The following is a 12,787-nucleotide window of genomic DNA, read 5'->3' as shown; positions in this document are numbered from 1 at the left end:
TGTTTCTTAGAGAGTTTTGTCTGTGTCCTTTCCGTTCATTCCCTTATTTCCCATTTCTTTTATTTTGCTGTTATCATTTTTGATCCTTGGATGCTTAATGGACATATATCTTTAAGTCGAGCAGAGGCTGTGAGGAACTCAAAAGATCCAAAAGAGTACACTGTGCTAGTTTTCGAACAGCAGAACTCTGACTTTTGGGCATCCAAGAGATAGGTGGGACTCGGTTTGATTGGTTGGCTAGTGGCCAATAAACTGAGTGGATCATTTTTGGCCATGGAATTGTGTGATGTTTGGCTCCTTTAATTCCAACTCCAACCCACAAAAATGAATTGCAGAAATGAATAGGATGAATTGCAGAGCTTTTTTTTTTGAGGATTACTTTGCACTCGTGGTGGTGTTGTTTGGGGTGTGACAGACATGCACAAGACATGTGTTTTAATATGAGAGTAAATGTTATGAGCTGGTGCTGACTTGGTGGATCTTGAGCTTATTTTGAGTCCTGGTATGTGATGAAGTTATAAATGCTCTCTTCCATGCAGCTGATACTCCTCCACCTGCTTACATGCCACCAGAAGAGCAGATAAATCAGGAGAGTGCACAACCTATGGATACTGGGAATGTCATGATGACCTCCAGCATACTCAATCTGCCTATTATCTCCGCGAGAGGTAAGATCCCAGAACTAATATACAATCAACTTCAATTAGTGCTGCTGAGTTATCGGTCTATTTCTGATGTATTTTAGAAATATGTTATTGTGGCATTAACAGTGACCTGACTGAAAGAAAGACAGGACTAGTGTTAAATATCCCTGGATACAAGATGTTCAGGAAAGATAGGAAGGAAGAAAAGGGGTGGGGTGGTAGTATTGATGAAGGAGGGCTTTACAATGCTGGAGAAAGCGGATGTCCCAGACAACAGATATGGGCTGAATAAACTGGAGTCAAAGGTTGGCAGGAAAATGGTAACTGATCAATGGGCTACTTTCAAAGAAAAGGTGATTTAGGCACAGTCAATGTACAGTCCCTTGAAAGGGAGGGCAAACAAATCCAGACCTCCCTGGGTGACAATGGAGACAAAAATTAAAATAAGGAAAAGTGTGCTTATGACAGATGTCAGGTAGAAATTACAACTGAGATCCAATATTAAAAATACAGAGGAGAAGTGAAGAAGCAAAGAGGGATTATGAAAAAGGACTGTGAGCCTATAGAAAAGGCAATCCTCTATAAGCATGCAAATAGTAAATGGGTGGTACGGTAAAGTTGCCTTAGTCCCAGATGACCATTGGTTGCTTTTCTCTTTGAGGGGGAAAGTTGACTGGTGATGATTTGACCTGAGGATCACCGCATCTCAGGCGAGGGGCAAGGCTGAGAAGGCGGGGTTTAGAATACACTACCTGAGATTGTGGTGGAGGCAGGTTCAATAGAAGCATTCAAAAAGGAATTAGACTGTTATCTGAAAAGGAGGAATGTCCAGGGTTACAAGACAGTAAATTCAAACACTATTTTCCTGTACCACAATTCTGTGATGCAAAAAAAATTATTCTGATCTGACTACTTTCCTCTGTTCCCACTCCAATCTTTGAACATAGTAAGAGCATAAGACGGTGCAGAAGTAGACCATACGGCCCTTCAAACTTGCTCCATCATTCAATAAGGTCATGGCTAATCTCTTGCCTTCCACCTTCCCACACTATCCCTACATTCCTTAGTTCCCATTGTAATCAAAAAATCTAGTTTCCTCTGTTTTCAATATATTGAATAATTATGCATCCCCTGCCTTTGAGACAGAGAATTTCAAAGATTTGCGACTCTTGAGTGGAGTAATTTTTCCTCATCTCCATTCTAATGGCTACCCCCTTATCCTGTGGCCCCCAGTTCTAGACTTCCCAGGTAGGGGGAACATCCTGACAGTATCTACCCTGTCGGAATCCCTTAGAAATGCTATATGCTTGTGTGAAAGTGAACACCACATAATGTATGTTATAAATAAAAGCTTACCACTTGAATACAGAACCTTTCAAAACTCTATGGTCCCAGCTATAAACTCAGTTTCATAATTGCCAATTCCAGCCCCATTCCCTTTTAACTATGAGTCTGAACAAGACTGTTTGTAACATTGGTGCCATATTTAACCCCGAGGTGAGCTACCATCCACTTCTACATGCCACCTTTGTAACATCGCCCGACTTCAGCATGCGTCAACATATCTACTGAAGCCTTCATCCATGCCTTTGTTACATTTAAACATGACTATTTCCATGCACTTTAACCTTTCACATTTTACTCTCTGTAAACTTGGGATGATGCAAAACTCTGCTTTCTGTCCTTATTTACACCAAATTCTGTTCACGCTCAATCACGCCTGTGTTCTCCAACCTAGTTCCTGCTCAAGCAATACCTTGATTTTCAGGTTCCTATGTAGCCTCTCCCTTCTCTGTCTGTGATCGCGACCCCTACAACCTACAAGTATCTGCTCATCTAATACTGACCTCTTGAACATCCCTGATTTTAATTGCTCCACTGTTTGTGGAGGTACCTTCATTTGCATAGGGCCTAAACCCATACAATACATAGGTCAGAAGATTAGGCAAATTTGAGAAATCAGCAAAGAAATGCTTAATAAATGAGGAAGACATTACAACGAGAGAAAGCTAGCTGAAATACAAAAATAGAAAGCAAGAGTTTCTAAAAAAGACATGAGTAGCTAATGGGAGCTTTGGTTCCTTCGAGTGCGAATCCAGGGAATTAGTAATGGGAAATAAATAAATGGCAGAAGCTTGAACAAGTTTTGTTGAAGAATGACTCAAGAATAATTGAAAATCATTGGGGAAGAACTTAAAACAATTTGGTCACAGGGGCAAAGGCACGCGGGGAACACTATTGGACTAACTGCTGGCAAGTTCCCCGGCCCTGATGACTTGCACCCTAGGGTCTTGAAATAGCTGCACACACTGTGGATACATTGGTTGTAATCTTCCAAAATATTTGTGGAAGTGATGCCAAGCAAGCGGGCTGCTTTGTCCTGGATGTTGTCAAGCATCTTGAGTGTTGAGTGCTACAGGGCTTAGTACTGGGGCCTCAATTATTTACAATCCATGTTAATAACTTGGATGAAGGCACTGAGCGTAAGGTAGCCAAATTTGCTGTTGACAGAAAGATAGGTAGAAAAGCAAGTTGTAAAGAGGACATAAGGAAGCTGCAAAAGGTTATATGAATAGGCAGAAAGTTGGCAGATGGAGTATAATATGGGAAAACATGAACTTGTTCACTTTGGCAGGGAGAACAGAGTAGCAGAACATATTTTAAATGGAAGACTGCTGAAATCTGTGATACAGAGGGATCTGGGTATCCTGATACACGAATCACAACAAACTAGCATGCAGGTCAGAAAATGATTGGGGAAACAAATGGAATGTTGGCCTTTATTGCAAGGGAAATTAAATAGTAAAGTAGGGAAGTCTTGCTGCAGCTACACAAGGCCTTAGTGAATCTGCATCTGGAGTACCAAATACAGTTGACCACTGTTTTCATTAGAACGACAGAGGTTGAGAGGCAACTTGATAAGAGGTCTACAAGATTATGAGAGGCATGAATAGAGTGAATGGGCACGCACTCTTTCCCAGGAAGGAGGGATCAGTCGCTAGGGGCCATATGTTTAAGTTCCTTCGGGCAAAGTTTAGAGGACATGTGCGAGGCAGATTATTTTACACGGAGGGTGGTGAGTGCCTGGAACGTGTTGCCAGAGGAGGTTGTGGAAACAGATAAATTAACGATGTTCAAAAGGCATCTCGACGAATACATGGATAGAATGGGTACAGAGGGATAGGGCACTAGGAAGTGCTGAGGGTTTTGGCCAAGGATGGTATCATGACCAGTACAGACTTGGAAGGCCAAAGACCGGTTCCTATGTTGAATTGCTCTTTGTTCTTTCCTTAAGGATATAATTGCATTGGAAGCAGTTCAGATTTTTTTTTTTTTTAAAAGAGTAGATGTCGTTAGATTGGTGCTACCGGAATACCTGGTGAAGACTACAGATGTATACCATACAAGTCATGAAAGTAATTAACAATATAGGCGTGCAATCTTCTGTAGACTACAAGTTATCAGTTGCAGAATTTTTCTACAAGGCCAATTGTTTAACTTGAGCAGTTGAACTTTAATGCAATCATTTCTTGTTTTTGTTGAGCAAAATAATATTTTTTGAATATATTCTACAAAGATGCTTCAAAAATGATACCTAAATATTTTGTAGTTATAGTTTTTTTAAATTCCTTTTCTCTTTCCACTGTAATTCAAATGTAAGGTCACATGCAGTTATTCTTTGAGAAATGGGAGAGGAGAAAATATCTTGCAATACAAAATATACTAAATTGAATTAATCCGCTCTAACTTTATTTCAGATGTTCAACCTGTTGCTTATGAGGAGCCTAAGCACTGGTGTTCCATTGTGTACTACGAGTTAAATAATAGAGTTGGAGAAGCCTTCCATGCTTCCTCTACCAGTGTTTTAGTGGATGGCTTTACTGATCCATCTAACAACAAAAACCGTTTCTGTCTTGGCCTTCTTTCCAATGTAAACCGCAATTCCACCATTGAGAACACCAGGCGGCACATTGGTAAAGGTATGTTTAATTTTCAAAGTAACAGAACGAGCAATGCCATACTATTACAGAATCAACCTGTGTTGTCATTAACCAGAATTACTTATAGTTCTCCTGAGTTCTTGTTCATGGGCTGCGTTTCCTGCCAACTCTATGCATGCTGTAAACGTACACAGTTCAAACACAATGTCCTTTGGACTGTCCGAATAGACAGTGCCCAGGATCAATGATGATGCTGCTGAAATCATCACCAGGCACTTGGAAATAAATGTGAAATTGTATTAATTTGTACTCGTGCATTGTGTGGCGCTTAAATTATAGTGCAAAAATTTAAGGCTCAGCGCTGCATTCTGGGCAACACGGTAGCATCGTGGTTAGCACAATTGCTTCACAGCTCCAGGGTCCCAGGTTCAATTCCCGGCTTGGGTCACTGTCTGTGCGGAGTCTGTACTTTCTCCCCGTGTGTGCTTGGGTTTCCTCCGGGTGCTCCGGTTTCCTCCCAGTCCAAAGATGTGCAGGTTAGGTGGATTGGCCATGATAAATTGCCCTTTAGTGTCCAAAATTGCCCGTAGTGTTGGGTGGGGTTACTCGGTTATGGGGATAGGGTGGAGGTGTGGGCTTGGGTAGGGTGCTCTTTCCAAGAGCCGGTGCAGACTCGATGGGCCGAATGGCCTCCTTCTGCACTGTAAATTCTTAGATTCTCTGACTCTCTCCATCACTGATACCAGCATGCTGGAATATATAAAAGCAAATTACTGCGGCTGCTGGAATCTGAAACGAAAGGGAAAATGCTGGAAAATCTCAGCAAGTCTGGCAGCATCTGTAGGGAGAGAAAAGAGCTAACGTTTCGAGTCCGATGACTCTTTGTCATCTTTTCTCTCCCTACAGATGCTGCCAGACTTGCTGATATTTTCCAGCATTTTCCCTTTCGATGCTGGAATATATCACAGCTGCTTGTAACCTGAATTCGTATAGCTAGTTAGCTTAATGAAGAGATTTTTTGCAAGGAATAATTGCAGAATTGTCTGAGAAACGAGGAATGATAGTAAATTGTGGGGTTTAAAACTGTACTCTGCCATCTGTCAAGCCTGGGGAAGGTTTATGATAACGTGCTTGCTTGATCACAATAGTCGTTGCATAAGCAAGCATTGACAGGGATTCCCTGAGAGTGTTTGCCCAGAGGGAGAAAGGGGGTGACTGATCAAAGATCATCAGAGATAATTTGTGGCCCAAAAATGCTTGGTTCTTTTAGGTCCAAAAATATTTAAGAAAATTAAGTTGGAGAATGTGTTGACATACGTTGCTCACTTGCAAAGCAACATCCGTCATAAAAATTGGAGCTAGCCCCACTTTGAGGCAACAGCTTGAGAAACATGTCACATATTTCCTTCAATGCTGTCTGTATTGCAACTCCCCAGAATTATAAGCTCTCATGGGTGGCATGGTGGCACAGCGGTTAGCACTGCCACCTCTCAATGCCAGGGACCTGGGTTCAATTCTGGCCTTGTAGAGTCCTCGTGTCTGCTTGGGCTTCCTCTGGGTGCTCTGGTTTCTTCCCACAGTCCATATGTCCAAAGATGTGTCGAAAGGTAGGGTTATGGGGATAGGCCGGGGGAATGTGCCTAGGTGAGGTGCTCTTTCCGTGGGTTGGTGCAGACTCCATGGGCCGAATGGCCTTTTGCACTGTAGGTTCTATTCTGTGGTCGTATTAAGCACACTTCAATACTTTATCAGATCAGCATATGCGTTAAGAGATTCCATTATTAATTTCAGTTACATTGCTTTACTATAACTGTCTGAAAAGGCTATGAATGGTGAAAATATTGAATTGCCGACAAAAGTTTGTCCTTCCTCGTTGAGTTTTCGCATTTAAAATTTCTGTCCAACTAGCACCTTGTTGAAGAGTGTCTCCCACCCTCTTTTCCACCTTCTTAGTGGGTTTCTCCACACTCTCACTTGCTCCCCTACCCTCTCTTGCTCCCACTCTGCGTCTTCGGCTTGGTCCTAGTAAGGGATGATGGAAATTCCAGTTTATATGTAAAGGCTGGGCTTTTTAATGTGATACATATCATAATTATTGTAATGATAACTTAAATATTTCTTGTATGTTTGCAGGTGTCCACCTATACTATGTGGGAGGTGAAGTCTATGCTGAATGTCTTAGTGACAGCAGCATTTTTGTCCAGAGTAGAAATTGCAATTATCACCATGGCTTTCATCCAACCACCGTCTGTAAGATACCTAGTGGTTGCAGTTTAAAGATATTTAACAACCAAGAGTTTGCTCAGCTCCTAGCTCAATCTGTAAACCATGGCTTTGAAGCAGTTTATGAACTCACCAAGATGTGTACCATTCGCATGAGCTTTGTTAAGGTGAGGAAAGAGGCCAAAAGGCTAATCCATTAATTCAGAAAGTTGTAAATTAACTTGCATATATGGTGTCTTCTTTTTTAAAAAATTGTGAAAATCGTATCGTCTAATTCTGCTGAGAAATGTTCTCTTTGACAATGTACATTGCATCTACTGAGTTTGGGGAAGTGATGCAAAAGCACATTGCTAAAAAGTTTTTAGATGTATGTCCCTACAGTTTGCAGTCCTGAAATCAATTGTCAGTCATTGTCACCCTGAAGGGAGACACCGTCAGAGGGAGAAAAATAGGAGGACTGCTAAGATCACTTTGCTCTTCTGTACCTTGTATGAGCTAGATTAGGAACAACAGCTCAACAATTCATGTGGTCTGTCGAATCATGGATTCTCACAAGGGATATATTAATGACCATTGCCGGTCAGTAAACATTATTTGTGTTATTCATTTGCTTTTCAACTCCATTAAAAGAAAAAAGGAGTTACCGATAGGAGGTTATGACACTTATCATCTATTTGCAATCCAATCAGCCATGATCTTATAAATGGCAGAGCAGGATCGAGGGGCTCAATGACTGACTCGTGCTCCTAATTGATATGTTTGTATGCGTATGTTCGTATGAACCAAAGATGTAATGATGTCAGGAGCTGAGTGAACCTGGCAGAACCCAAACTGTGCATCATTGACAGGTTATTGCTAAGCAAGTACCACTTGATAAAGCTGTTGATGACCCCTTTCATCACTTTACTGATGGACAAGAATAGACTAATAGGGTGGTAATTGGCTGGGTTGGATTTGTCCTGCTTTTTGTGTACGGTGCATACCTGGGTAATTTTCTATATTGGCAAGTGGATGTCAGTGTTGTGGCTGTACTAGAACTGTGGGCTTGGGGCACGGCAGGTTCTGGAGCACAAGTCTTCAGGACTGTTGCCGGAATATTGTCAGGGCTGCTGAAATACTGAATTGGGCTAGCTATATAAATACTTTGAGCAGTCAAGAGGCTACAAATCCTGTGGTGAGGACTTCACCACCTGACTCCCCAAAGTCTGTCCATCATCTACAAGGCATAAGTCAGGAATGTGATGGAATGCTCTCCAGTTGCGTGGATGAGTGCAGCTTCAACAACACTAAGGAAGCTTTGCAGCATCCAGGACAAAGCAGCCACTTGATTGGCATCCCATCAACAAAGTCGCTGCGTCCACCACCGACGCACAGTGACATACCATCTGCAAGATGGACTATAGGATCTCTCCAAGGCTCCTTAAGCAGCACCTTCCAAACCTGTGACCACTACCATCTAGAAGGACAAGGGCAGCAGAAAAATGGGAACACCACCAACTGGAAATTACCCTCAGTCACCATCCTGACTTGGAAATATATTGGTTCCTTCAGTGTCCCTGGAACTCCCTACCTAACAGCACTATGTGTGTATGTATGCCACGTGGACTGCAACAGTTCAAGAAGGCAGCTTACCCACTTTCTGCAGGGTAATTTGGACTGGGCAGTAAATGCTGGCCTAGTCAGCCATGTCCACAACCCATAAATTAATTTTTAAAAGTGATTCCTCCTAGTGATGTGCAACACCATACTGATTCATCAGCTGAGGGGCACATGCATGCTAATCAACAGGAGCTTTCCTTGCATATGTTTGACCTGATGCCTTGAGACTACATACAGTCCAGAATTGGTATAGTGGGTTTGCTTTTGTGATAGAGGCAGCTTTGCTTTGCATCTGACCCTGGACCATGTGCTACTTACAGGACATACAAACAGGTGAGGTTCCATTCTTCACCGTATCCACGAAAACTCAGTTTGAAAGATACAGGTCTGTTCCTTGAGGCTTAATGCAAGACATTTCTTCCTTCCTGTTCTGTGACTTGTTCAAATTGAAGAATATGGTTTGAAGAGTAACACATTAATGGAGCACTTTACAGAGTTTAGTCTTCATAATTAGCTTTGCACCAATGGCTCCTCTTGTCAATCTAAATTATAACTTACTGTTTTGTTCCTTATTTTCACAGGGTTGGGGTGCAGAATACCACCGACAAGATGTAACCAGCACACCATGTTGGATAGAAATTCATCTTCACGGTCCACTTCAGTGGCTGGACAAAGTTCTTACCCAGATGGGCTCTCCTCATAATCCTATTTCCTCTGTATCTTAACAGTGAAATATGATCTACAGGGGTGGAAAACACCAGAGGGGGGAACTTTATTTAAACTGGACACTGTGAAAGATCTACTGGACGAAGAACAATTAACAAAAAAAAAAAAAATTTTGGTTGCTTTACCATACTCACTAATTATATATTGAGTGATATTTATAGTTTTTTTGTCATCTGCTTAACATTACAAAACCATTGATTGATGTCTTTAGAATCTTTGTGATATGATTTGAATGCTTCCAAAATTTTGCTTTGGTGTGAAGTTCAACTCTGTTGAATGAGCTGTTATGAACAGTTTTAGGCGGCTAATTGCAGGCAGTAAAACTAGAATCTGAAATTGGAGCATGGTGATGCTAATGAGATGTTCTTTTTTCAGTTATGCTAGCACCTTGCAAAATCTTTTTTAAAAAACTGTTCCTGTCATGGACATTACTATTCCAGGGAAACCTAACCATTAGTGGGGTTTCTGATCAGAAAGTGTATTAGTTCAGAACACGATTTCTCACTTTTATCATGGTGAACGTGGCCACTTTCTCAGATATGCAGTATTCTGAATCTGTTCTGAGCATTGTTTATGAAACATTATGCTGTCTTGAGTTTGTAGAAAAGCATTGCTATTTGTCATCTTATAGATGTAAATTGCATCAAGTATTGGAACAAGTCTTAAGTTTTGTATTATATATTCCTTTTGAGTTTCTTCAAGTTGTATAAGTAGAGGTCATTGGTCAACAGGCTTCATAATGGCTAATGATAATCTCTGTGTGCTACTTATCCTTCGAGCAAGAAAGGTCCTCGTGGACCTAAGAATACAATTTATCATGCAGTTGTGTTCATTGCATTATGACTATCTATAAATGCAGTTCTGCTGTGGTGCAGATGCAGCCAGCTTTCAAACTTGCTTGCATTAAAAGCTTTTAAGTTTTTTAATATGTTTCTTTACCTGTCTATTTTAATAATAGATAATATAAGAGAAAATTGACTTAAGTGTAGATTAGTAGCTTAATGAGCAACAACCTAATTTGGAGTTCATTCTGTACCAAATAAGACAAAATTATTTGCTTCTCTTTGTAATGCTTGAGTATCTGATATTTACATGAACTGTAGTTTAGGAAAGTGGGATTGCAATCTGGTATGTATATATTAATGTGTCAAGATAATCTGGAGTAAGACTGAATTATAAATACTCATCATTTTGACATTTGGAAGAGATATTTCACTAAAAAGCAGCAGAAAAAGAAATGGAAATTATCTTGTTGCAAGCTATGGCATTCCTTTCACAAGTACTATTTCTCATATAGTTGAATGCTGTAGGCAGGAACTCCAGCATAAAGATTGTTTTTGTTGGGTGCTTGAGTCTTTGTGGAACCAAGAGTACCTCTTTTTAGTCAGTATGAATCATGTTTTGCTAGGTTTTCTTTTTCTTTTTGTGGTGCTTGAATTATCAGCACTAATAGCAGTGTAAATTCCCAACTGCATAAGAAACTGGTGAATCCTGCATAATGGGGTTATGCATTCAGTGTATTTATATGCAAATAGTAGCAGTTGTATTTTTATTTGCTGTGAATGTTTAGGTTGTTTCTAGGAATTGCAAAATACTTTCTAAACCATCAACACTTTGACAAAATTGGTTTAGTTTAGTAGGGACTTGGTAACTTTGCAAAATCTATTGGGAATTGTCCATGTAATTCTTAAGGAGTTCTCCATTTCTTTTCATTATCCACATTTGTTAAGCAAATGCTGAATAGGATATAACAATACTAAGATAAAAATGTAAATGTTGCCATAGCCAACATAGTCATCATTGTCCTAGAAGACTTTGAGAGCTGACTGGTGGTGATTTAATCTGAGGGCCACCACACCTCAGGTGAGAGGCAATGTTGAGAAGGCAGGGCCTTCCTGAATAACCTCAGCTGGTACGTGAATTGCACCCATCCTGTTGGGGATGTGCCGCGTCACAAACCAGCTGTTCTTGTAAAATTAGCTTTTTTTGTTTAAAGATGGAAATATGGGGGGGGGGGGGGGGGGGGAGGAGGAATTGGTCATTAATAGCTGCAAAGTAAATGCTGAAAGTCTTTAAATGCACCTTTTGTTTTCCCCCACTCCCTCGCTTAATAAGTTGCAATTTGTTAGAAGGTAGGGGAATAAGTGAAATTGACCATTTCCTAATTGAAATGGGATTTTGCCATTCTTTACTAACTTTTCATTTTTGATGTCTGAACTTGTTTGGCAGTGCTAATTGCTTTGCTGTTCAAGAACATCTGCATTTTTATATTTGTGAATCTGTCATTGCTTACTTTTATTTTACGCACACGCACGGTGGGAACGTTTAAATGTGTTTGAGTCCACAGAGCATGGATATTTCTGTGTACTGCCAAATTTCTCAAATAAAGACAATATCTATTAATGTGATCTTTATTATTTTCTGTGAAGTGGTGGAGTTTATTTCAGAACCTAGCCAAACTACATATTTTAAGTAAATTAATTTATTGCTATAGGAATTTGCAATTTTATGGCACTATTACATACATAGTCCAGCTCACATCACAAATGAAAATAGACAGGAAAATGGATAGAGAACAGTTGAAATGCAAAGTAAACAATGAAAATAGTAATAGTTAAACCTCAATGTAGAATACCAGTGTATTTGCTGTCTGCTTATTGTGGGTTTTTGCTCAGCCTTCCTTGTCTAAACAACTCTAACTTGTCCATCTCTCCAAATCCCTGTGCAATTATTCTTCAGATGCATCCTCCTTTACTTCCCTCTTGGTCTTTCCTTCAGTATTTTACAACAGAATTTTTTTAACTGCAGGACAATATGTTCAGATAACTGAATTGTTGTGTCCTCTGACAAATCTATCATGCTGCTTGATTAGGGAATAATATACATCATATGATAACACTATTAAAATGAAAAGAAAATGCAGTCATGTTTTGACGGTAAACATAGGTTCAGACTGAGGTGATAGTTGAGGTAGTTAATAAAACTTGTGGGGCTAAAGATTATGGACGAAAGAAATTGTAGCTCATCCAAAACTGCAGCAATCAAATAGTATGACAGCATAGATGAGCGGGCTAGTGGAGTAGTAGCGCTTGGTGATACCAAGGGGCAATATGTGGACAAGGAAGACTGTGGATTCTTGGGAGAGATTAGGGTGGAAAAATAAGCCATTGGTTGAGATCATTTGGTTACAGTTGCACAGTTGGGAACTAAATAGGTAAATAATTACTCTGCAAAACGTCAGTACATTTATTGTAATTACAGGTTATATAATCTTGAAGTAGAAGAGAACTCAGAAGAAACTTTATTCAGTGTGGTAAGAATGTAGAACTCGGGTGGCACAGTGGTTAGCTCTGCTGCCTCACAGCAGCAAGGAACTGGGCTCGATCCCGGCCCCCGGTCACTGTCCATGGTGTTTGCACATTTTCTGCGTGGATCTCACCCCCACAACCCAAAGATGTGCAGGATAGGTGGATTGGCCATGCTAAATTGCCCCTTAATTGGGAAAAAAGAATTGGGCACTTTAAATTTTAAAGAAAATTTGTAACTCACTATCCCAGAGACGGTGAGAAACGAATAATGTAGATGCATTTAAGGCAAAGTTAGATAAGCGTCTAATTTAGGGAGAAAGGCATTGAGGTTTACAGTGTTGGGTTT

At 40.3% G+C, this 12,787-nt stretch overlaps 1 protein-coding gene across 1 annotated transcript in view; it reads left to right on the top strand.

Annotated features, from left to right (window-relative positions):
• The window catches only part of smad5 (SMAD family member 5), a 55,973-nt gene extending 44,435 nt beyond the window's left edge, over window positions 1-11,538 (top strand). Inside the window, exons 4-7 of the mRNA XM_038795796.1 lie at window positions 540-668; window positions 4,403-4,624; window positions 6,719-6,975; window positions 8,989-11,538. Coding sequence (XP_038651724.1) covers window positions 540-668; window positions 4,403-4,624; window positions 6,719-6,975; window positions 8,989-9,132 — 752 coding nt within the window. The 3' untranslated portion in view covers window positions 9,133-11,538. The remainder of the gene's footprint in view (window positions 1-539; window positions 669-4,402; window positions 4,625-6,718; window positions 6,976-8,988) is intronic.
• Window positions 11,539-12,787: the final 1,249 nt, after the last annotated feature.

The sequence above is a fragment of the Scyliorhinus canicula genome, chromosome 4 (genome assembly GCF_902713615.1).
Source record: "Scyliorhinus canicula chromosome 4, sScyCan1.1, whole genome shotgun sequence".
Lineage (NCBI taxonomy): Eukaryota > Metazoa > Chordata > Chondrichthyes > Carcharhiniformes > Scyliorhinidae > Scyliorhinus > Scyliorhinus canicula.
Note: the sequence above shows the minus strand (reverse complement) of the source record. Positions and strands in the feature narration are given on the sequence as shown.